General features: G+C 39.7%; 1 protein-coding gene across 1 annotated transcript in view; it reads right to left on the reverse strand.

Annotated features, from left to right (window-relative positions):
• Nucleotides 1-26,476, reverse strand: part of LOC126092940 (cadherin-related tumor suppressor-like) — a 518,310-nt gene that overhangs the window by 174,820 nt on the left and 317,014 nt on the right. Inside the window, exons 12-14 of the mRNA XM_049908671.1 lie at nt 22,839-23,287; nt 10,433-10,684; nt 6,901-7,329 (exon numbers count right to left, since the gene is read on the reverse strand). Coding sequence (XP_049764628.1) covers nt 6,901-7,329; nt 10,433-10,684; nt 22,839-23,287 — 1,130 coding nt within the window. The remainder of the gene's footprint in view (nt 1-6,900; nt 7,330-10,432; nt 10,685-22,838; nt 23,288-26,476) is intronic.

A 26,476-nucleotide genomic window follows, 5' to 3' on the forward strand; every position in this document is an offset into this window, starting at 1 on the left:
GCCTGAGCTGCTTGCTTGCTGGTGTGTATTTCTCTTTTGCTGACGAAGGCTGTGGCAGAAAGCTTTATGTAAATGTCTTCTAATTGTGCCTGTCTACAACTTAATGAGTCTTCTTTACTGTAAGTAGCAATCTACGATTTTACTATGTTGTTGATATTTCTATCTGGAGTTTCCATTGTTTAAATTTCGATTTAACAGACATTAATTAAAATGGTAATCACTAGGAAAATGTTTCGTCAAGTTATGTTTTTGATGAAATCAGTCAAAAATTTATAAATTTATAAATAAGTTACATAATTACAATGAGTTTTCATTGAAGGTAATATCTTCTATAATTCATAAAGGAAAATTTTGTCATCTTGAGTAACATATATTGCGAAACTAGGTGAGAAATAACCTGAAACTTAATTATAGGTTACATGGGGATTAATAGTGTTATTAAATTACCCTTGTAATTAAGTCTAGTGATGAACATAAATAGACAGTTTTGTTAAAAAAAATGGATGATTTCCATCCACATACACGTGAGATAATTTGAGAACCCTATTTATTTAGTAAAATTACTAAATTATAATTTAATTGAGTTATATTAAATTATAATTAAATTGCAATACTTGAGTCTAATTTTCAACATCAAATTGTCAACACCATTCTTTCGTTAATATTTAACGACATTAGAAACTGTAAGTAGGAGGAGAAACCAAGGTAACAGAGTTGCTCAAAACTGGATTGTAAAAATTAATATTTGTAATTTAAATTCATATGAAATGTGAAAGTGAAAAATAAATTATTTTATTTTCAAATAATGCACAGATTTAAATTATGTTTTTGAGATAAAATAAAGCAGTAAGTGACAAGCACATTCTGCAATCAGGGAAGGATAGGAAAGGAAATTAACTGTGTTCCATTTGAAGGAACAACCTTGATATTTACCTTTACTCCTTTCAGGAAAGAATGCACAGTTTTGGAGGGTGAGCTGAAAAGTAACGCCTCCAGGTTTTTTATGTGAAAACTCACAAAGCTTTTGAAATACAACAAAGTTTATTAACATTCTACATCTTTATTTTTACAGTTCACATATTTATTCCTCGACATAATCACCCGCATTCTCCAAATGAGAGAGCAGTTTGTTGATTTCGTCACTGTAGGATGTTTGACTTTGTTGATGGAGCCACAACCTGACTTCTGCTTTTACCATTTCATCACTATCAACATAAAGTCCTTGAGGGTGTTCTTTAAATTTTGGAAACAGATAAAAATCAGATGGGGCGACTCTATCGTGGATAATCGATGACAGTGATTGGAAGGTACTGGATTGTTGCAGACATTGAGTGCTCATGCTGTAAGAGAGGATGTGCCATGTGTGGACAAACTCTTTGAATTTGTGCTTTCACATGTCTAGGCACTTTCTCGTGCACCAACATAGTTACATTACTTTCTGCCACATTACACACTACAATTCAGAGCCTTCTAGCAGCAGAGAGTTGCAATTTGGATCAGCGAAGCAGGAAAGTTGACCGTGGAATACACGTGACATGTGACACCTCAACCGATATTGAGGACACAATCAAAAATTTGGAGCCACTACTTTGCAGCACACCCTCATCAATCGGACAGGTCGGACATGGATTTGAACTGCCATCTTTACAGTCATGAGTCCAGTATCATACCACTGTGGTACCTCATTCAATTACAAATTTTACTCTTTGGTAAAATCTAGGTTACAAACAGGGGGAGTTAAGCAAAAAAGTAAAACTGAATGTGTCATACAGTGATGCAGTCTCCCCCTGATATGTACACTCATGAGCAGTTGCGTTACAGACAGGTATCAAACAATATATAGCATCTCCTTTCGTGATGATGACAACAGTGAGACCTGTGGTCCAAGTTTATAAACACAACAAAACCACAGGAATCTCACCCCGATCCCTGGTCATACAGTTGCTGCTAGTATCTGGTGGAGGCAGGTCAAAGCCGGGACATGTCCCAATTGGTGCCAGCTGAGACTGGGCTGAGGTCAGACGACATATGTTGGGGTGGGAGCAACATAGGTCTTGTGTCTGTGGTTGCTAAACATATTTTGACACAATACAGGTTACAAAGATATTTTCTTCCAGACCATATTCCACAAATGGACTAATTTCACAGTGTGTTTCCATTCTGCAGAATATCCACAGTAAGTATCTAGTTGTGTAGATGATATTTTTTTTCCACTGCAGAGGGAGCAGTGGTATGTGTACAGGCAGGCAGTTTCCGCCCAATGTTGTGACAGGTTGTTACAGGTGATATGGCTGCTCACCAGTTGCTTTTTTCAGTGCAGAACTGTTTATAATCCCTTGACACAGAACTATAAAAAGGAGAAAAAGGTTAGGAAAAGGGGAAAAATATGAGAATGAATGAATATAAATTGAATACAAAACTTGAGATTTTGCTCACAGAACAGATGAAGTAAAAGTCAACAAACTGTAGAATGTATGGTGTGAACTGAACTGTAGCCTTGTGGAATATGAAGTGACACACATTTCTCGAAGGCAAAAGATAAAATATCATCCTATTATTGTGCAGCTATTATCAAGCTGGAGATAGTAAACTACGCAAAAACGTAGATATAATTTTGTAACCATGTTGCTGAAAATGAGACTACTGTCGTGTGAGGACCACATGGTCTGTGGCTGTCCAATCAGATATGGCAAAACATCTGCTTCACTGTGAACTATGTACCTGCTTAAAAACACTATAAGAACTGCAAGACTTCAAAATATATTGCACAATATACAGTGATGAAGTTAAGATACACAACACCAAATATACCTTTAAAGGAAAAAATATGTCAAGGTGCAGTTTTTGATAAGCAACTGTGGACAATGTGACAAATTTTCAGATATACACAAGTAATTTTTAGTGTTTATATCTCCTGCATAATCCTTTTTTTTTTTCCAACTGGAATTACAAACTTTTTTTTGTGGATTGGAAAGAGGCTACAAAGAGGATGTAACATGTCTAGAATATAAATAATTAATTATGTAGATTTAATTATTGTTTTTAATAAATAATAAACAAATAAATATTTGCTGTTATCGTTCAAATAAATTCCTATCTTTCTTTCGGTAATGCTGCCTGGCTTTTCCCAATGCTGATGCTTAGTGGAATATGAGGATATTTTCTGGCGTTGAAATTAGGTAATGTGCAGATCAGTTCACATACTATGGACCGTTTGGACACAAGTGAGCTGACAATAGCTGAAAGCAAGTTCCAAGTCATGAGGCTGGAGAGCTGACACTATCAAGAGCTTCATTACAAAGACTTTTGAAACCAATTACACTTATTTGAATGGTGTCTAGGAAAGCTGCAGAGTCATGTGTTGTTTCTATGCAAGAGTCCATCTGCTTAGCTGGGTGGTACCATGCTTGCCTCCTATGCAAGTGGGCCAGGGTTTGATTCCCTGTCGGGTGGGAGATTTTTCTCCATTAGTGGACTGGGTGTTGTGTTGTCCTAATCATCATTTCATCCTCATCACAAGCACACAAGTTGTGCAATGTGGTGTCGAATGTAATAAGAGTTGCACTTGACGGCCGAACTTCCCCGAATAGGGGCCTCCCGGCCAACGATGCCATATGCTCATTTCCGTTTCTATGCAAGATTTTATTTATGGATGAAGCACTGATTACAAACTGTGAGAAAGACAATCTAGACAATATGCAATACAGCTCAATTGAAAATTCACATTATTGATGAATAACCATTTGCTACATCAACATGTGGTGTGGGCTATTGATGAATCTCATCATTGGTCCCTGTTTTATTGAAAGGACTCTAAACAGCCACAAGGGTCTACGGTTCCCAACCGATATGCTGTGACAATTTTACAAGACATCCTGCTGGACATAAACCAATCCACGAATTGCCTGTGTATTTGGCAGAGATTTTTACAGACCTTCTCAATGAAACTTTTGGGAGTCGTTAGAATAGTTGTTTAAAAACATAAATTAGCCTACAAGCTCACCAAACTTAACAACTCCAGACTTTGGAGAAAATAAAAACAATAGGTCCGCAAGGAAACACCCATGGTTCCACAAGACAATAAAACACTGACCTTTGCTGAAAAAGTCCGGATTAAAATCAACAACTAATACTGTGTCTGTTTGGAATTGCATTATAGTATATATTTAAGCTCTAGTCACAATAACAAACACCTGAACCACAGGGCGGACATTTGAGGGACCTCTTCTCCTGATGGCGGAAATGCTGTTTGCTACACTGTTACTTTGTTACTATTTGAGAATGACATTTTATGTCATCAAAACTCTCTTCCAATGCTCTTTTTGACAACAGAGGTATAAGTACATAGTTACATTCGGCAAAAAGATGGTGTAATAATTCAGCAGCCTTAAATGTTATTTTCTTATTGTGATGTATGCTGTGTTGCCTGTCTTAGTTGCCTCCCTCTGAACATATCTTATTTCCACAAATATAGACGGCATTTTTTTTTTAAATTTTCGCTCAAAAAATCACGGAATGGCCTATAGACGAGATTTTACACCTAAGATCATAAACTGTCAATTTCAAAATGAAATGTACACATATTTTGTGGGTTGAAATTAATACCATTACAAGTTACTGCAGTGTAATGTCACAAGCTCCACAAGCTCTTACAACAGTGTCATATGACACTGAAAAGATATGAAAGTTTTCATAAACTTTAGGCAGTTTTTGTGCAATTGTAGTTCTGTGACAAACAGATAAGTTTGTTTTACTGCATAAATAACCAAACCCACCCATACGAAACTTTAAATTCCATTGGCAAAATGGTTATTTTACATTCTATTCATTTCCAAGTTGACCCAGAGCACAAGCATACCAGTAATAATGTTGCTCTCCATTGCTCAATTGTTATGCAGAGTTGCCAACTTAATTTAGTGTCTGTATCATGTACATACATTATGTGATCAAAAGTATCCAGACACCCCCAAAAACATAAGTTTTTCATACTAGGTGCCTTGTGCTGCCACTCACTGCCAGGTACTCCATATCAGCAACCTCAGAAGTCATTAGACATCGTGAGAGAGGAGAATGGGGCACTCCACGGAACTCACGGACTTCGAATGTGGTCAGCTGATTCGATGTCACTTGTGTCATACATCTGTATGTGAGATTTCCACATTCCTAGACATCTCTAGGTCCTCTGCTTCCAATGTGATAGTGAAGAGGAAACATGAAGGGACACATACAGCACAAAAGTGTATCTTGTCTGCTGACTGACAAAAGACCGCTGACAGATGAAGAGGGTCCTAATGTGTAATAGCCAGACATCTATCCAGAACATCACACATGAATTCCAAACTGCATCAGGATCCACTGCAAGTACTACGACAGTTAGGCGGGAGGTGAGTAAACTTGGATTTCATGGTCGAGTGGCTTCTCATAAGCCACACATCATGCCAGTAAATGTGTAATGACATCTCGCTTGGTGTAAGGAGCATAAACATTGGATGATTGAACAGTGGAAAAATGTTGTGTGGAGTGGGGAATCGCGGTACACAACGTGGCGATCCAATGGCAGGGTGTGGGTATGGCGAATGCCTGGTGGACGTCATCCACCAGCGTGTGAAGCGCTAACAGTAAAATTTGGAGGCGGTAGTGTTATGGTGTAGTCGTGTTTTTCATGAGGAGGCTTGCACCCCTTGTTGGTTTGCGTGGCACTATCCGATACCTCTCCTCAGTTCAGCACACCGTGAAGAATGGGCTACCATTCCCCAAGAAACCTTCCAGCACCTGATTGATTGTATGCCTGTGAGAGTGGAAACTACTGTCATCAAGGCTAAGGGTGGGCTGACACCATACTGAATTCCAGCATTACTGATGGAGGGCGCCACAAACTTATGTCATTTTCAGCCAGGTGTCCGTAGTACTTCATAACTGGCATTATATTGGCTGTTTTAACTGAACCACAAGCTACAGAATGCACTCAACAAAAATCATGATACTGAGGGCCAGCAGGAAACCTTAAGCTTATACATGAGCAGACACATCATTAGCCAATCAGAACAGGCCAATGATGACAAAAAAATTGCAGAGATTAGATGAGCACTAGCACTGCGTGCGAACAGGACAAAATGTTCAATGGAGAAGTGCCTCATTGTAGCTAGTTAAAATAACTTTGGGGGTGGTAGTTCAGTTGTGAAAAGAAAGGCAGGTGAAGAAGACATCTGAGAGGAAACCAAACACCGTACGCCCCACGGGATGACAGAGACAGTCACCTGGAGAAGGACCTGGCAGCCCTCGTCATTGAAGACACCTGCAGGAACCTACCACAAACCAAAAATTAATGGAGGCAGTTTGTGGATGCAGTACGTGGTCTGCAGGGCTGTGCTCGCTGGATATGTATGTATGTAGTTCAGTGGTGGAGGGTGACAGCATACCGTGCACCCATACATCTAGCTGCTTGCACACCACCAATCAAATAAGAACAAGTACTCTGCAGGTAGTTCAGTCATCTTTGCATTGATAAGGATGGAAGTGGCAGCAGCAGTAGTGGCAGCAATGCTAACGGTGATGCGAATGTCCGTATCCGTAGCAAAAGGCAACATCGGTATGCGAGTATTACGTTCCCCAGACACGCTGCACATTTACTGGCCCCTACGCATCTGGTTGTGTAGCACTGTCTCTATTACACAGAGATTTCCCTAACCTCGCTTGTCGAGGGGGCAAATGCAACCATCTCTTCTCCTCTCCTCTCTCAACCTAGCTGCCCTAGATATTGGGAACTGCAGTGATGGGAAGGAGTAGCACCTGCTCTAGAGGGAGGCCCTACGGTAAGGAAATTTAAATTCATTGCTCGGACCTCATAAAGACTGACAAACTGGAAGAGACACACAGGGCACAGAGCAGAAGAGGCATCACCTTGAGCAGGTACTCGTCCTGTGCCTCGCGGTCCAGCAGCCCTGCCACTGTGACGTTGCCGGTCACCGGGTCGATGGCAAACCGCTCGCCCGGGTTGTCAGCAAAGCTGTAGGAAGCGTTAGCGTTTTCACCCACGTCCCGGTCGGAAGAGGTGACGCGAATAACGAAGGATCCCAGTTCGGCGTTCTCGGTGACGTTGACGCTGAAGAGGCGCGTGAAGCGAGGCGGGTTGTCATTCTCGTCACGCACGGCGACCAGCACCGTGGCAGTGCCCGACAGTACAGGTGACCCACCGTCCACTGCCTCCACGAGCAGCCGGTGTGATCCTGCCTGCTCCCGGTCCAGCCGTGCCCGCGTCCACACCTCTCCGGTCACTGCGTCCACCGAGAAGAGTGCCGACGACTCCGTCGGCCGCAGCCGGTACGACACCTGAAGAATGTCAGTGAACGCATTTTCTTACTTTTATGTGTCATCGGTCGCTCTCTCACCTGTGAGTGGCGAGGGGAAGAACATATCAGTTACCGTACACCTTACAAGAAATATGCGACAATGACAGCACAGCATTTCTTTGAAAAGTGGTCTCTTGACAATCTTTGTGCTTTGCTGTTACTGCTTCCATACAGCAATGGTATATACTTGACAAAATGGCACATAAATGTCAGCCTCTGCCTCTGCAGCTTGCAAACCTGTGAAGAGCCTTAAATCACTGAACTTCTTCATGATGCTAGACGGAAAGTTTCCATTGTAGCTGGTTGACCACATGAAGAACTAGTTCTTCATCCAAAAGTTGTTTTAATAAAAAAATTATACATAATAAGATAATTAAACACAATAAAATAATAAGATACATCCTTCCTAAAATTATTTAATTGCAATACATTAATCACATTCCAAAGATATTTTTATATTTTAGTACGTGGAAACATATCCCTTTTGTGACTGCAGTGACTCTTTTATTACTGCACCCACAGAGACCATATGGCAAAAGATTAGTCCTCTAGTGGTCCAAAATGATGTTCAACATGTCAGTCAACATTGGCATCAAGTTGACAGTCATCTGCAATTATGTCAAATATGTACCATTGCTGTATGACAGCAGTAACGGCAAAATGCAAATGTTGGTGAGTTGCATCACTCGTTCCTCACGGCATATTAATGAAACCGAGGAACACGGTAGTTGATGAAGATGAAAAAAGTTTTCACACAAGCTAACATGCACTACACGCGTGGTAAACATGTTATGGCAATAAAATGTGACGTCAATTTATACAATCTACCAAAGCCTGCTACGCTGTATATGATACACTTGAAGAAGGCAGGTTTATAAAAACCTAAACTATATTGTAAAACTGGATAAACACTTCTCAAAATAACTGATGCTTGTACAACTTATAACTTATTGAAAAAAGTAAGTTTCATTTCCACCAAAGAGATAACCAGTCGGCTGTACACAGGCCTCTATCTGCAGTTTGAGGAGAATCCTGACGCCTTGAATGCCACTTTCACAGAAAGTACAAACATGGTAGTCAGTCATAAACTGTCACATGAATGTGTTCACAGTTATCACGTTACAGTGTAAGCTATGACACCACCACACACTGTACTCAATGAAGACTTCACAAGGTAGTGCAAGGACCTGGTTCAGACCTAGGGCAAATATCCTGTTTGATGCTACTCAAAATATGTTGAGGGAATTATGAGTACTCCAGTGATAAAGAATGTTGGTAGTAGGAATCCTGTGTACAGTATGGCCCATGAGACTGAGAATAATATCTACACACTTGTGAAAAATGAAAATCTATTAATTTCTAAAGTTTTTATGTTTACATTGGCAGCTGACGCTACATGTGTCTGTATGGGTAGCTGCATTATAATTGAGGACTAGGGGTTCAAAATGGAAGCTGGACCGTTCAACAAGTCTAATATCGAAATAATCCAAACAAATGACAAACTTCCAACAGTGAGAGAGCATGGCTTCCAGTTTTAAAAGATAAAATAAATCTTTTGGCCAGCTACTGCTTCCTATAAAAGATTGTTCCAGATTTAGGTTATAGATTGAGAAAAAAACATATGAATGGAAATTATTAATGGAAAAAGAAGTGATCTGGGAAAAGAAGTATTTAAGAGTCACTCAGAAATACTTGAATAATGAGAGATCTACTATGTACTATTAAAGACATGTGCATTTGTACATATCACAGTTGGAATAATTATACAAACAAAGCTTCACATACACAGCTTTCCAGGAGAAACCTGCTTATTGGTTATAATAATGTATTCATGCCAAACCCAGTGTCTATTTTTAAATTTGGAACAACATTGTTGTTGTTGTTGTGGTCATCAGTCCTGAGACTGGTTTGATGCAGCTCTCCATGCTACTCTATCCTGGAACAACATGTTGTATTATAATGATATTACCTTCTACAAACTTTCAGAAAATACTCATGATGAAAATAATTCAGTGCAGGGAGCAGATCTCTCACTTTGCAATGTTCTTCACACCATTGCAAAAATTCTGAAGAGATTAAAACTGTGCAACAAATACTTCAGCCAGAAACTCCACCTTTCATGCAATATGATGTCACCAGTGTAGTCCCAAAAACACCTTCCAAATAGAACATTTGTGATTAATAATGCTTCCTACAAAAACATTAATGTGAATCCACTGACAATGGTTTTGTCTATGAAAAAGGGCAATGTCTGTGTTAGTGTCGCAAGTTAAAAAAAAATGTTTTTACAAATGTCGAACACATTCTGTATTACACGTATTTGCTTTCAGACCAGGCGACGGAAGCCTCCAGCATAGTAAGTTACCCAGGGACGAGACCAATGGTTCCCAACACTGAATGTGATCCATCTCTGAATGTCTGCTAACAACATACTGGATTCTCACTGTGAATGACTACCGAATGGACAGTGGAACAATTATGTCTCCCACCCCCCCCCCCCCACCCAAACAAGCGAGCAATTTTTACTAGAGCTTCACATGCTGCATGACTTCAACATAAGACTTCTCCCCAGACCTGTAAACATAAATTGCAAGTTGTCATTATAACCAATCAAACGGGTTGAGCGTGTTGCAGTGGAACAGGTACACAGACACTACAGACAACAGTCAACCGTGGGCCACTTACAAGAGGAACAGCAGCAGCGACCCTCGAGGGTGAAATGACACTTCATTCACCTGTCTCAAGCAATTCCAAGTTGAGGTGAAGACTATACCAGGAAGTCACAACCCAGTGCAACTTGGCATTCTGGACTCTACAACGGACTCTTCAATAGAGCTTCCTATTTTCGAATGGCTCTTGCTGGCCCATCCCAATATATTTACATCAAATTCTGCCAGGAAAAAGCGCACTCCTCTGTCCCCACCAATTATCTGTACCCGTGACACACAACTTTTTAAGCCTCTGAGAGCTTGTCCAGGCACCAATTCTATCACTGTCAGACAAAGTGAGAATTTGGTGCCCCCACTCCTGTGCATATCTCACCACTGACCAGTTTCCTCTTCACCGAGTGCTTTCCAACTCACCTCTCCGTTGACACCGGTGTCAGCATCGTCGGCGTGCACACGACAAACCAGCACAGGTGGCGGCCGCTCCTCAGGCACTTCGGCATTGTAGACGGCGCGCTCCAGCACAGGTGCATTGTCGTTGGCATCCCGCACCGTCACATCTAGCCGCACCACCGACCGCAGCGGCGGAGAGTCGTTATCACGTGCCTCCAGCCACACTGAAAAGCTGGCTGCCGTCTCGTAGTCCAGTCCGCCACCCGCCACCACCACCTACCCACAGACCAAACTTACAACCGGTCACTGACACGTGAGAGGGCTCACTCACAGAGCCGAAAAGTGAGTATTCAGATGAGTACAGTAGTACTTTTATATTAACAGCATACATTGTCTTCTAAGTCATGCAACTCTCGTACGACATAAGATTTTCCTGGAAATGTGCAGAAGATTTACACTACATCACTAGTACAGACAGTTCCCCCTCAAAAACACAGTGCGTTTTTATAAGTATGTAACAGACATCTTAATGTTTTGTGCTGGATAACATAATGAACTTTGCTTAAAGCTTTGCAGAGATAAATACAAACAAATTCTATTTCTCTGAGGCATGTGTCACATATCACATGTCGTTATTCAATTTTATGCACGAGTTATAAATGCCAAAGGAAAGAACAGCCATCACATCATTTTGGATTTTGTACTTCGCTTCGTTGGACTTTCTCTATTTTAATAAATTACACTTTGGTGGCATTGCAAAATTGCTTAGTACACCAATGTGAAAACATATAAAAATATAAAATATGGTGCTGTGACAAGCATAAAGTAGAGACTTACGCGTACACATTGTATTTACCAATTTTCTTTATTTATTTATCTCCCTACAATAGACAAGCGCACACACACACACACACACACACACACACACACACACACACACACACACAAACTTCTTCCTATCAAAACATTCTGCTGTAGAATATTTTGAGCACACATTAAAATATCTTTACAGATGAACTTCCATTTTTTTAATTTTCTAGCACCATATTTTGAATTTTCAATCATTTTCCATGTCATAGATGTGTTAATAGTAGAACTTCCTTCTGTGACTTCTTTAAATAAGCACAATGATTTGGAAACCTGTATAATACAGAACAAAGGACTCAGAGAGCTACATGTACATCTTATCTGCACATGAACATTGCTCGAGTTTATGGTGCCCCCATCAACAGCACAGAATGGATTCTTGGGTATAAAGTTTTGACTCTGACACTAACAAGGGCTATGGCGGTGACACTTGGTAATAGGGGACATTAACCAAATTTCACTGTGTTGGCTTGTTTAATAATCTTTATTTTATTGTTGCTTTGTTTTCATGACAGACTGAGATGATTGCATAACATAACATTTTCCTAAAATTGTTCTCCCAAAAGACAGGCCAATTATCTGAAAACAAAAAATTATTAGATTTTGCAATACCTGGACAAAGAAAAAGCCTACACTGTGCATGAATAAGAATGTAAACAGACAGAAAACATTAATTAATAAAAATTGTTTCAATATGGAAAGTGTTAGCATTGTTCAAGATGAAACACACATTTATTAACTTTCTTTGTCTCTTAGGAAGAAAAAAATACATAAATGATCAAAAAGACACTACAAGCTGAATTCTAAATATTGTTTCATGTGGGTTTCGTTTGGGAAATACTGTTCTTATTCATTCAGTTTTAAACATGGAGAATTTTCCTTATGAGCTTCATCAAGCAGTCAAGTATGTCTATTACGAATTTGCTTTTGTCATTGATAAACTCTGCTAATGATGCTAGTTCCTTAATGCTGCTACTATAATCTGATTTTTACTAGAATAACAGTCTCTCATAACCTCTCTTTCACCACTTAGTACTCAGTACTCTGTTATGTCATGTCGACATCCAACTAGTGAGAACACATTTGGCATTGACATTGCCTTCCATTCCATGATGCTGATGGCATCTAGTGTCAATTGTTCTTTATTTTAAAAAATAGGTGGCAAATGGCACACAAATACCTCTCTGCAGGCAAAAGATTCTGGGGCTGTCAAATATAAACCAAACAACCACTTGTAATAAAAGAATCTCAGTACAGGAATAATATGCTGTGAGTACTGTGGAAGACTTATTTGCCATTAGTAGCTGATCAAGATACGGATGGAGCTCTAGCCACACCTTATGTCTCATATGGTGCATCCATTCAAACCCTGTTACTTTATAAGATGCGCAGTAGTTCATGTGAATGTCAGTTGTATCTCATTCCACACACTCCACTCTGCAGAACTATCAGTTCAACTATTCGTCATTCTCAGAGTAACCACATGTTTTACTTGGAACATGTAATAGTGTTGTGCATGTTACAAGATAGCTGTGTGACGCTTCTGTGCAGAGAGAGATGAAGAACACTACGCAGCATTACTACTGTGCACTCCACCTTTGTCCCGTGCCTCTTGGTCCAGACATGCTAAATGTTCTATGCACACCCTGAAGACGTAGCAGAATGGCACTATTGGTTCGAGTGTCATGTGGTACACTACACCTTGTCACCATGCAACACCACACCTTCTTGTGGGCACACCTCTATAAAATAAGTGGATTCCAATCAGATGAGTATGTCATCATAAAGGTGCAGTATGAATTGTTTATTTAGATTTTTATCCTTCTAAAACAGTACTTTGGCAAGATGCCTGCTGAGTGACAAAATGTGATATTAGTGTTCATCGTGCTATGTTTTCTGACCATATTTTAGATCTTTTCTTTATCTTCTTTCAGCATTGTAATACTTTATTATAGTTAATATTTTTTCTATTGAAGGTTTACTTGTACATTGAATCTCCAATAAATGCAATCTAGGTCTCACATTTGTTTACATACTGAACTCACAGTCTTAACAAAGTGTGCACATCTGCATGTATTTTACATGTACTTTTGCTATGAATATCCACAACAGTGTTTTTTTTTTCATGTCACAAAAATGAAGATTTGAAATCTCTGTGATGTTATGTGAAGCTTTGCTCTAATGTTTCATTTACATACAGACAACTGACATTACTGAACTCGCACTAATGGCAAACTTGACACATTCTTGTGAGGTTACGTACTTATGGAATGGACTAAACATAATACATCACAAACTATTCATTTCGTTTTACATATTTTTATTTTTATTTATTATAACAATTTATTTATTTCACCAAGAGCAGAAAACAGAGGAAGTTGAAGTAGGGAAGTTTATAACGGTATTCACTGTAAGGGCTGTAGCAAATGGTTTCAACTGGGCACCACATAGAGGGGAGAATATTGGGGAGTTTTCTTAAAGCTTCAAATTATGTAATAGGAACAGACTGATAGAGGAGCAGCAGTTCTAACTATTGAGAGATGCTGTCACACTAAGCATGATCCGAACCTCAACAGGATTGGTAAGAATAGGACAATGATATTGAGAATAAGACTATAGCAGTTGGGTATAGGCCACTCATGGTCAAATAACTTTTGTCAGGGATAAAGGGACTATGCATTTTTTAAGAAAAATCATAACAGGCTTCCCTTGCAAGTGAGTTGACCTACTTAGAGATTTCATCAACATGTATACAAAAGAGAAAATGTACAACATGTTCACACAGAGAAAAAGAAATCATGACATACACCATGGACATTTTCTCAGAATTAGCTATTCTTTATCTAGATAAGCATTCTATCAAAAAATAAAGTCCACCAGTTCGAAGCTGAATTACAGTCCTTGAGCAGTACAGTGGTAAGCATTACAGAGCACTGGTGTGTGCCTGTCTGTGACTCAACATCTCCACTATACAGTGAGTAGCAATCTATCTTTTTCATAATACTGTCATTATTCCATCCTGGATTTTCCATTGTTAGACAATGAGATGAAGCATGTAGTACTAGCGTCACATGAATGCACAAGTTGATACCACAGAATTATCATAAAGGGTGGGAGAAAAGGTATTTATATCAAGATGTGGCACACATTTTTAAACCTTAAGGAGATGTGATCACATTTAATGTAGAAAGATACTTTGAATTGGCAACCATTGAACTAGCAAAGCTAGACATCCATAAGGTAATCATTCCATACACATACTGCTCACCTAATGATAATGTGGACATTTTCTTCAATAAATTAACTTAAGTCCAAGAAAGAGTCTCAGCCACCAAACTAACACAATAATATGCAGAGACATGCATATTACCAAAGATGTTATGGGTGAAATTAATAATAATATATATTCTGAACACTTTCGGAACCAAAATATTCAGCGTAAGTCCTAGACCCTACATCATCAACAGGGAAAATGGTACAGTATTTACAAAAGATCTTGACCTCACTCATCATTATTGTCAGATAATAAAGCAAAAGACGTTCTTGTTAAAATCCACAAAACTGAGGCCTACAAAATGATCTTCCTGGAATGTAAAATATACATACTGCTTTTAGGGCATTGGAAAGTCAAACCAGGATTGAAGTACACATAGAGAACAATGTCAGTGCTACGTTCTCCATATTATGTAAATTCTTCAAATAATTTTTGAGGATACATTTCCAAAAGTAGCCACTTCAAGAGCAGCAGCTATGGATAATGGATAGCCCTACCTGTGGGTATTAGAAAGTCTGCTCAGACTCTTATACTCTGGAATAAGCAAACTCTGTAAATGACATTGTGGAGAAGTTGCAACAAAACCTTCCTAAAACACATGTAGCACACACAATGACTTACACAGTAAGTTCAATGATGTTTCTTCCATGTCAAAGTTTGATGTCAGGCAGACACTACAGAAATTAAAAGACACAGGTGAGCATAGATGAAGTTCCAGTCTCCTTCCTGAATACATGCATAAACAGCATACAAGCCCCATAAACAAACACAATAAAGCCTGCAGAAGTTGTGTCCTTACTGAAGAATGGTAATGTGAAGAGTATTTAACACTACTGGCCAGTTTCACACTGTATGCAGTCTAAAAAATAACTGAGTCAGTCATGAAAGATAAACTAGTCAGTTAGATGAATACACACAATCTTTTGAACAAGGCACGGATTGGTTTCCAAAATGGGAGAAGTACAATATCAGCCATTACAGAGGTCACACAAATGTTACTTGAAGCCCTTGATAAGGCCAACTGTGTTAGAGATATATTCTGAGAGTTGCCCAGTGCTTTGGACACTGTTCACCATAAAATACTACTAAAAGCTGGAAGTGCTATGTGTAAGAGGAATAGAAAACAGGTGGTTATCTGTTGATAATAAATTTTTATTAAAACAACTTTCAGACATGAAACATATAAACCTAGGTATCCCTAACGACACTATATGGATACAAACATGTTCGTAATATATTTAAATGGCTTTCCAGACAATATAAGACATAGACAAAATGTTCTTATAAGAGAAAGCAAATGAAATCCTCAAGGACTTTTGCAATTGGACAGTATGTAACAAATTAAGACTGATCATGTTAAAAACAAACAGTATGAACTTCAGCACAAAGGGAGAAAACAACACACATTATACATCATTAGTAAAGCTATAGGCACTGTGATATACACAACAGTTTTTAGGGATGAATATTCATTGCCAAGTAACATGCAATGAACACACGATGATACAAGAAGAAGGAATGTAATCAGCTTGTTATGCTCTCAGGCTTTTATCATCACTTTGTCTTGAGGTGACATAGTACTTCTACATTAACTCAGTTCCTAGCTAGCAGAGTCTTTTCAGAGCATCAAAGGCACAAAACTTGGACATGATTTTTAAACTGCAGATAAGGGCCACAAGAAAAATAAAAAATATTAGTAAAGCTCACTGTAAAGAAAAATTTAAAAAACTGCATATCCTAGCTGCACCAAATAAGCATACCTACCAATTTGTTGCTCCTATCATGGAAAACATTAATATTTCCCTAATATTCTGTATATAATCATGGAATCAGAGCCAGTTTGGAACTTGCATTTACCATGAGAAACAAATAAAAATTGAAAACAGTATTTTCTATGAGGAAATAAAATTGTATAATAAATTTCCCAAGGAGATGAAAAATATTACAAAAGTGTGTCTACATAAAAAGGCAGTTACATCATACTTGATAAGTAATGCAGACTACATAATTAAAGCTTACTTAGAAAACTCAGAGTAGGGGCGAGCTAAAAACAAAGAGGACAACTGCAACATCCTGTCACATTACAGTAGATCATCATATGTAATATTTTTTTACAAGAAAATAATTCTCTTCAGCTCAACATCATGCTCATCATGGAGGGATATTGACTCAGTGTTCCAGACAGAGGGGAGGACATGGTGATGTGCATGGTGCGTAGTAGCACGTTTATGGTCCTGGAGTCAGTTTTCTGACCAAACTAAAGAGAGTGCAAAGGATATGACAAAATGTTCATCATACTGGAGTCACCAGCAGGTGTCAGTAGTGTAGTGTGTGTAGTGATAAGTGTATAGAGATGAAAAAAAAAAAACATTTTTGCACTGTTTAAGTTATCTCGTGCAAATTGTTTATGAACAAGAGAACATTGCACAATGGGGATCTACCTATTTAGGCAGTGCTAATATTCAGAAAATTAGAGTTTGCTCTATTTCGTCATCCCGATTAAGGTTTTCCTAAATAATTTCAAGTGAATGCTGGGACGGATCCTCCAGTGAAGGCAAAGTCAATCACCTGCCCTATCCTCATCATTACATTTTCTATCTTCGAGCTACTTGTTTTCAATGTAACATTAAGACAACTGTTATCATTATCAGATGATCAATGGATGATTAATACATAATATATATTATTAGCAATTTTCCTTTTAAAATTTTATCACAGAAAATTATGTGAAAGTTTGTTTCACAGCCAGTACTGTTTCACTCTATCCATTCATAGTTTCAACAATATTCTGTTGTTCTTAAGATGTATATACCTGCTTTAATAAAGTAATAGAAATGTCTAATACCTTCTGTAGAATAAAACATTGGGGATTAAATTAAAAAAGAAAGTACAATTATTAGTGACTGGTCCATCTGATTCAGAAATTGTGTAGCATTTGGATAATGTATTTGATGCCAGCAGTTCTGACACAGACACTGAAAGTGACAATGCTGAATCCTGACATTCAACAATTATAACTGACAACATGTAGGAAAAATTAATCAGAGTTTACAGACAGTGAAAGTGCAACAGTGGCAACACTACCTCTAGAGCAGGGCTTCCCAAACTGTTTCACAGAACACCAGTGTCCCATGGGAAGTGAATAAGTGCTCTGTGAAATATTAGTAATGACACAATGTTTTTTGTGCCCCCGACATTTTGATGATATTCATTACTATTTTTTTAATTTTGATATGACTTCTGTGTTACTAGTTATGAGTTAAAACTGAAATAGTTACTAAATAAAAAAATATTTTCTTATTTTTAAAAATTGTCTGAAAAATAAGTGAAGTGTTCCTACTCAAAAGTACTAAGAAAGGCTATTAAAAAATTAGGGAATGAGCAGATAATATCAGGAATCAGTACTTCCGACAACAGACTTAAGGCAATTTGGAATATTTTGGAGAGAGAGCAAGGACAACCAGCCACAGAAGAATACAACAGCACTACTGAACTGGATGGAAATAAATGATTCACAGTGACCAAGTGCATTTAATAATAATTTCTTAAATATAGTATAAAACACAGGGACAAACAGTTCCACAGCAAAATCACAGCAGTATGTTGAAGATGTAACTTTCATACAATTCAGTCATATGAATGTAACACAAACTTCTTCTGAAATTAAGGAAATTATACATTCTACCCAAAACAAAAACTCATCTGGTTTTGATGGGGTTTCCAATAGGGAACCAAAAATTTGTTCCCTTGTAATAAGGCCCGTCTTATCTGGAATAATATGAGGTCTGAATGAAAAGTAATGCCTCCACCTTTGTTAATTAAGTTTGGATGGGAATATTTTCATATAAAAATGCAGAAATAATCCTTAGAATGTAATCTTTAATTTCCAATATTCACTTTTTCACATAATCACCAGCCAATTGGATACATTTTGCCAACGATGAACAAGTTTTCTGAAACCATCACGGAAGAAGTCGACACTGTTTCCGCAACCACAGTCTCACAGTTCTCTCAAAGTCTTTATCAGAAGCATAATGATGTCCCCGCAGATAGTCTTTCATTGTGGGGAAAGGTGTCACCTTCAATTTTGTAATGCGTGAGGAATTCCTGACAAATTTCAAGTGTGTGCATTTTCATTTCAGGAGTCAGCATCTGCGGTACCCATCGTGCACAGATCTTCCGATAGCCAACCAAAGCAAGAATATGACCCACACATTCTTGTGAAATATTGATTGTGCTTGCAATATCTCTCTGAGTGATTCACCTTCTGCTGTCAAAAATTCAATGACTGCACGTTGCTTAAATCGCACTGACCGACCGTCTACGCGGGTTCCATACTTTACACTGTAACAATGCAACTATGCAATGCTAAGGCTTCCCACCAACTGGAGCTGTAGAGAAGACACTACGGAACAAGCTAGTACCTGTCACATACCAATGCTGCCAACTGTTGAAGAGCTACGACGGTGGAGGCATTACTTTTCAGTCAACCCTTGTATGTAACGCATCATTAACTCAAGGCATTTTTCCAGACTGACTGAAGTATGCTGTTGTTAAACCTCTCTTTAAGAAAGTTGATAAGAGAAATGCCTATTTCACTGCTGACTTCATTCTCCAAAATTTTTTAGATGGTAATGTATTCCACAATACTATCTTTAGCAAATCACAGTTTGTGTTTCAGAAGGGTTGCTCTACTTAGAATGCCATTTACATCTTCACTTGCCTGATTTTACAAGCATTAAACAATAAAATAGCACTGACTGGTATTTTCTGAGATATCTCTAAGGCATCTGACGGTGGGCATCACAGTATTCTCTTAGATAAATTAACATTTTCGAGATTGATATTATAGCTAACAATAGATAATGTCACACCTAACCAAAATAATGCAGAAAGTTTTACATAGTAATTCAGGGACATAATTCAGACAGGGGATAAATCACATATGGGATTCCTCAATGTTCAATTTTAGGTCCACTATGTTTTCATTCAATAGCGTCATATAGGATAATGTTCTGGGGTAACTCATTTTTAACAAAGTAGGTCTACATTGCGCAAAAATGTGTTGTGAGAATAATATGTGGTGCTCACCCACAATCATCTTGTAGACATCCGTTTAAGGAGTTGGGTAGTCTGACTACAGCTTCACAGCATAATTATAACCTCATGAAGTTTGTTGTAAACAATTCACTACAGTTCAAGAGGAACAATGGTGTGCATAATCACAATACCGGAAGGAAAAATGACATTCATTACTCCATATAAGGTTGTCCTTAGCACAAAATATGGTGCACAATGCTGTAACAAAAATTTGTGATCCTTTACCCAGTGATATAAAATGTCTGACAAATGGCAAAGCAAAATTCAATAACAAACTGAGAAATTGCCTTCTTGATGACTCTTTCTATTCCGTAGAAGAATTTCTGTTACTGTAAAGTGTAAAATGTGGTGGGTAGTAATTAGTAACTCACATTTTTTTAAAGAAATGTTCAGAATGTAACCATATGTGCAAATTAATTAGTGATGTGAATGTACAATGACTTGTTTCACATCATTATGATCCATCAGACAAAATGATCCACTGACCATGTTACTAACTACCTACCTATGTACTTGAATTCCATTTTGTTTCACAGATAAATAGTCTTTCCTTCCCAGCATCAAACAGCTCACATTATGCTCACAGTAAAAATCATGTGCACACTGAACAGTTTTTCCACAACATGTCTTATCTGGCCTTGAATTTCGTGTCTGTAATATACCATGTTCTACTATTAACTTTTTGCTCTTCATGATATGTGAAGTGGAATATTCATTTCGCATTTAGTAACACATACATTCTGTATTGTGAAACTTATCTTTCAGTCGGGCTGTTATTTTTCTTTCTCCATTTTTTTCACACTCTTCTTTTACGAGTTGTGCCGTATAAATACACTCAAATACCGAGGCAACCTCTTTCAATTTTTGCTTTGGGTACTTTTCTCACACTGAAGTCTCTTTTTCCTTACAGGAGAGTCACATAAAAACTGAGGGCTACCATATAAAGACGTCAGTGACAGATATGATGCTATTTCATCTTCAGTTAACATATTCTCAGGAAGTACCTAGTGCAGCTGAGACAACATTTGCAGGAGTTGGTGGATTTTTATAATACTTGCTTTATACATTTGCAGCCAATTTTTCCATGTAGCAATATGTTAGCACACTTATTTACCATCCACAACGACCATTTCTCAAATTCTTCTGTACTCTCACATGACTTTCTTCTTTAAGTGGATTTCAATAGTACAATTTTTAGTTGAAATACATTTTTTACAAACTACTTCTATACATTTACAACCTAGCCTACTTCTATGTACTACTTCACAGCACATGCACCCTGCAGTTTAAGTAAACAAGCCACACCAATGGAACAACCTAATTATGACTGGCTGAAATAAAAGCATCTCTGGTTGGTTGTTCAAAGCAAGAAATTTTCACCAATTTGTCTGAATAATAGTGACTGTTATTGTCTGCTGTTCTCCAAAAAATATACATTCGCAGCTGCTACCAACATTTTGTTAGTGTAATGCGACAGACACAATACTTTCTTTTTATGTTTTGGTGATGGCGCCTTTGATGTGCCATCTTGATCTCTCCGATAATTATGGTAGTAGACTGGGCAGTAAAATATTTCATAAAAATTGAAGGTGGAATGTTTTGAGATAATCAAGGTCAATTAAATGAGAAAATTCTCAGAAACCCGCCATGTTACATATCAATGTAAAGCTCTATGTATTAACTTTTCAATGGTATAAATATCATCACTGTATGAGAATTACAACCAGAATTGTAGTCAATTATGTTGAGACAGACAAATGTAAATTTTTCACAATTTCCAAACTTCGCAGGCCTGTAAATTTCTTTGAAATTGCCATATACCACTGTAAGTTGGCGGTTTTCCATCTCTTAACTCGTTCATTGAATGCATCTAGTTTGAAAGAAATGTGGGTGGGTCGGATTGAGTGCCGTGTTGAATTGACACGGAATTACTCCAGCATTAGTTTTCCTCTCATTTCAATGATACAGCATTGCTCATTCATCAGTATAATCGTGACGATAATATTATCTTTGAGGTACCGATATGTGACAATAGCATCATATACTTCAAAGCACAGGGATTAATATATTCTGATCACAGATGTCAAACCATTACATGAATTGTGTCTATATACTTCGTGCATATACACGGATCAGGCCATGTTTATACACACAACTATTCTACCAAAATTTTTCAAAGACATAATAAACGCAATTTCCAGAGATCTATCTGAAACTGAGCTATTAAAAAAAGGTCTTCGTGACCGTATGCAGATTCTGAATTAGTGTCTGAATAATGTGAGTTGGATCAGAATTCTGGTCCTCAGATCCACGAAGATTAAGTGCAAAACTGTGTATCGGAAATAATCTTTCTTAACATAAAACATTATTATTGCTAATAGTACTGCCAGCATAATCTCAAGGAACTGCCATTATTCTGTTACTTGTGTACCTGCTCGACGGGTTCTTCTTTTTGCAAACTCTATTACTCATTCATATCTTGCTCATGCTACACAAACATTTTAGTTCACAAATCAACAACGGAATTACGTACTCTTGCACGTGGCACTGTGAAACGTCAACAATAGCCATACGTCGCATGTTAGCCAACTGTGAAAGTACAGAACACAGAATATTGCGAGCGCTACAGCTGAAAGCGTGAATAAATGTATGTCAGCACCTCTTTAAAACATAAATTAAAAATAATTAGAATCAAGCTAAAAACAAAATACATAAGTCAGTTTAAAAAGGAAGTCAGAGCTACTATAAAGTATCTGCGGACTCCTAGAAGACAATCGGCGTGGTGACCGCCGGGAGCAAGCTGAAACGACGTTCGTCAAAGATAACTCAATGAGCTCTGACAGGTTTTTCTCGTTGCCAACCTAGCCGGACTTCGTGAGCAGACATCGCTAGTTTAGCTTACGGACTGTTTTTGTGCACGAAAGCAGACGTAACAAGCGGAGTTAACGACACGCGAAAAACAAGACAACAATACCAGCGTACAATACGTAATACGCTAGTCTACGGTCACTAGCGGGCTGAAACAAATGAATGGAGTCTGTGTTGTGGCTTGTCGATTCAGCTACGGTATTTCCCTCAACCGTTGCGCCGAGTTTCTTCTCGAAGTTACAACCCAAAGACGAAATATTCGTCATTTTGGTCGCGTAGGCTGTATAAAATTGGCTCGAAATGGAATCGGGCTCCACTCACCTCCCCGGAGGAGGCGTCGACGCGCAGCGCGCCCCCGAAGTTGCCGCCGGCGACGGCGTAGGAGATGGCGGCGGCGGGCCCCGCCTTGGGGGAGGAGGCGGCGAGGCGCGCCACGGGCTGCCCGGCGGGCGCGTCCTCGGCCAGCGCGACGCGCGCCTGCGCCGGCGCCAGCGACAGCGCCGGGAAGAGGGCGGCGGCGCGCGTGCGCACCACCAGCTCGGCCGTGGCGGTGCGCGGCTCGCGGCCGCCGTCCGTCGCCGTGAGCGTGGCGCGCACCTCGCCGGAGGCGGGCAGCGCGCCCGCCGCGCGCACCACGCCCGTCGCCGCCTCCACCGCCAGCAGCGCCGCCTCCGCACCCGCCCCCGGCGCAGACACCGACAGCGAGAAGCGCACCTGTCCGTTGGCGCCCGCGTCCGCGTCTTCCGCCTCGGCGCCGAACACAAAATCCCCTGCCGTCGGAAACGAAATAGGTGTACGTTTTTCATTCTGGTTAGGCTATCAGCTGCAGAGAATAAAACAACACAAGTCATGCTAAAACTAACATCGACAGGTATCTGCCAGTTAAGGCATGCAACCCTAATATTAAACGAAACATACTGACACGCCACTCACAAGGGAAGGTCACGATATGGTGTCGCGCAAATTACCTCGATAGATAGCGGACTTTATAGAGCAACAGAATATAAGAACACTAAAAAAGTTGTAGCTGCTATGGACTATTACAACAGGAAATATGACTCGTCAAAACTACGATGGGAATACTGTAAATATGAATGATTTATTACACAAAACGATTTTTTGAGACAGATACTCAATAATGTGGCAGGAAGCACTCTATAACAGAGTTTACCTTCTCGACCACACTATCGGAGGCAAAAAATGTGCAAGTGAGCAATAACTGCACGACCAATGCGTGCACAGTTTTCGCAGTGTGCACATTTGATGAAAGCAGCTTGGCCACAGTTCTCGTGGAAACACTCTTCCGTTAACCCTTCTTCGAAGTAGTACTCCGAGGGCGTTTGAAAAACACCAGGAAAGTCTGTGGTGCAGCCGCATTGAAAAAATGCAAATTTGATAAAGTTGGAGAATCGTGCGGCCGAAGACTGGGAATACACAAACGACTGAAGGCGTAAGAAGTGGTCTCTATGGCATATGTTAATGTAATTGTCAGAAGATACCATAATTGCATCTGTGATAAATTTTATAAAATTTTTGTATGGGCGGAAGAAGAAAACATCGGCCAGGTTGCACTTCGCTGGAATCAGCTTCTTGATGAATTAAACGCATTCAGGAACTGCAGAGTTCTGTAGTTTGTCATCTCTTTTGGCCTTCCAGGAGTCAAAGGAAAGAAGGGAAGGGTTTCAGTTTTTTCTTGTATATCTGGCCACATTACTTATTCGAGGGAGACCTTTAAATCCCTCTTCGTCATATTAGCAGCTTTATTCGGTAAATTTATATTCATATTTCCAGGAAAATGGGCACTGGGCTCCGGTACGTATGGGGTAGCAGCTCAATGCAAGACATTACCATATAAGAGTAGTTACCGCCATGGATCCAACCGCACAAATGACATGCTTGCTTCCCTTCACTGCGAGATTGCGTCCAGATCGTAACTCTCTATCAAATCTTGACTGGTCAGCATTAATTACTTGATCTGGTTACAGAAGTTTTTCCTCAATGACAGATCTGATTTCTCTCACGAACTGATAAGCTTTTTGTCGAATATCGACATCCCATTCAGCCAACAGCGCTTGCTAACTTTATGGGTTATTTTGCAACAGACAATCTTCTTCTTACATTTAAATTTTATGGATCATGTATTAATGCATTTTCCTGTCTCTTTGCTACAGTATGATCACGTAATTCAGATTTTTGTTTGGGTTTGATGAATGACATTGTTTTAGCCTGTTTTCAGATACTGCAACACAGTTTTGCACTTTATTTTCCTTTTCTGTGACAACAGTGTTGTAATTTTTAGGCACGGTGTTATGTCAGTTGCTAATCCAAGACGACACAGGCGGCGAGGATCAACATTTCCATCTGCTTGACTTAGCTGTTTTTCCATATCTTGTATGCATCAGCCTGATAGCCTTGTGAAAACATTGTTTTCTTGGAGACGATGGCTGATAAGATGAACCGCTGCTTCCGTGGAAATCCGCCACTGGTGACTTTGCTTCGTCCTTCACTGCCACGGCACTATCATTTTCTTCATCTGATGCTTCTTCCTCTGATGCCTGTTCATATGATGCCTCTTCATCCGATACAAGTGTAGTAAGAACTGCTATTACAACACTCTCTTCTGTAAACTGCTGCTTTTTTTGTTCGTAAATAACACACTCTTCTCATGTAGATACATCTTCTGCAATACCAAAGTACTCCACCGACAGTTTCACAGTAACTGCCTGCCTCATTGTCCAATGTGAAACACTTACTATCTCTGTAAACACACTTCCACAGCACAAAGATAACAAGATATACTCTAACAGCAAGCAAAAACCCTTGTGGAGTATTGTGCCCACTGCGCTGCTTGCAGAGAGGTACGTAAATGGAGAGGTTCAGCAGGGAGAGGCAACCTAATCCTCCCTCTTCTGTCAATATCGTTGCAGCATAGCTTCCATATCCGCGTTAACGCAGTTTACTCTATAATGTTGTGTTTCTGAAGAATGTAATAGTTTTCTGTATTGCGTACAGTGTTAACTCGTTAATCGAAAAGTCGCAGATTAAAAGCACGCAGCTGCAGGCTCGGTGCAACGTTGTAAAGCAGTAGATCCAGCTCGCTCGCGAGTTTACAGACGAAGCGTCGGCGCGCGCGGAAGCGGTTCGTCGCCTCACTGGACAAGGTATAAGTCGCCCCGAGCACTCGTGTCGGGTCAACCTCACTCGGGGAGCTGCAGACTATCACAGCAACACGAAAACGCTTCACTGCTTTGCCGCTGCGCGACGCTGCAGAACGGATCGCCGTAGCTGCGAAGGCAGTACAGCGACTCGCGCAGTGGATCCGACAGAACTCTCGACGCTACCCAATCCCGTGCAAGCCTCTTCGTACTGGATAACTCGACGTACTTCCATTTGAAGGTGCTCACTGTACTCGAGGCTCGATGTCGCTCTGTAGTTTTGGACCCTCTCGCTTCCCTCACTTACCAAATTGACAATCCTCGGCAACTCAGGATCTGTTCTGTGAATCGATTCCTCGTTTTACTCAGGCTTTACCACAAATATATTTTTTCGCCAGATCGATTCAGTACTTTCTCATTACTTTTTCGATCTCCCTACGAACTGTTTACCGTCCACATTTCACTTCCTTACAAGGCCACACTGTAGACAGATGTTTTCAGAAGCTATTCTCTATCACGTAAATTTACAGTGAAGCGACAAAAGTCGTGTAATACGTGCAAATATCGTGTCGGAACTCGTTTTGCCCGGCGTAGTGCAGAACCGCGGGGGGGGGGGGGGGGGGCACGGCCCCCCCAACTCGTCGCAAGTCCCCTGCAGAAATGTTGAGCCGTGCTGCCCGCACAGCCGTCCACAACTGCGGAAGTATTGCCGATGCAGGATTCTGTGCGCGAACTGACTTCTCGATTATGACCCACAAATGTTCGACGGGAATCGTGTCGGGCGATCTGCACGGCCAAATCATT

The sequence above is a fragment of the Schistocerca cancellata genome, chromosome 7, assembly GCF_023864275.1.
Source record: "Schistocerca cancellata isolate TAMUIC-IGC-003103 chromosome 7, iqSchCanc2.1, whole genome shotgun sequence".
NCBI classification, from domain to species: domain Eukaryota; kingdom Metazoa; phylum Arthropoda; class Insecta; order Orthoptera; family Acrididae; genus Schistocerca; species Schistocerca cancellata.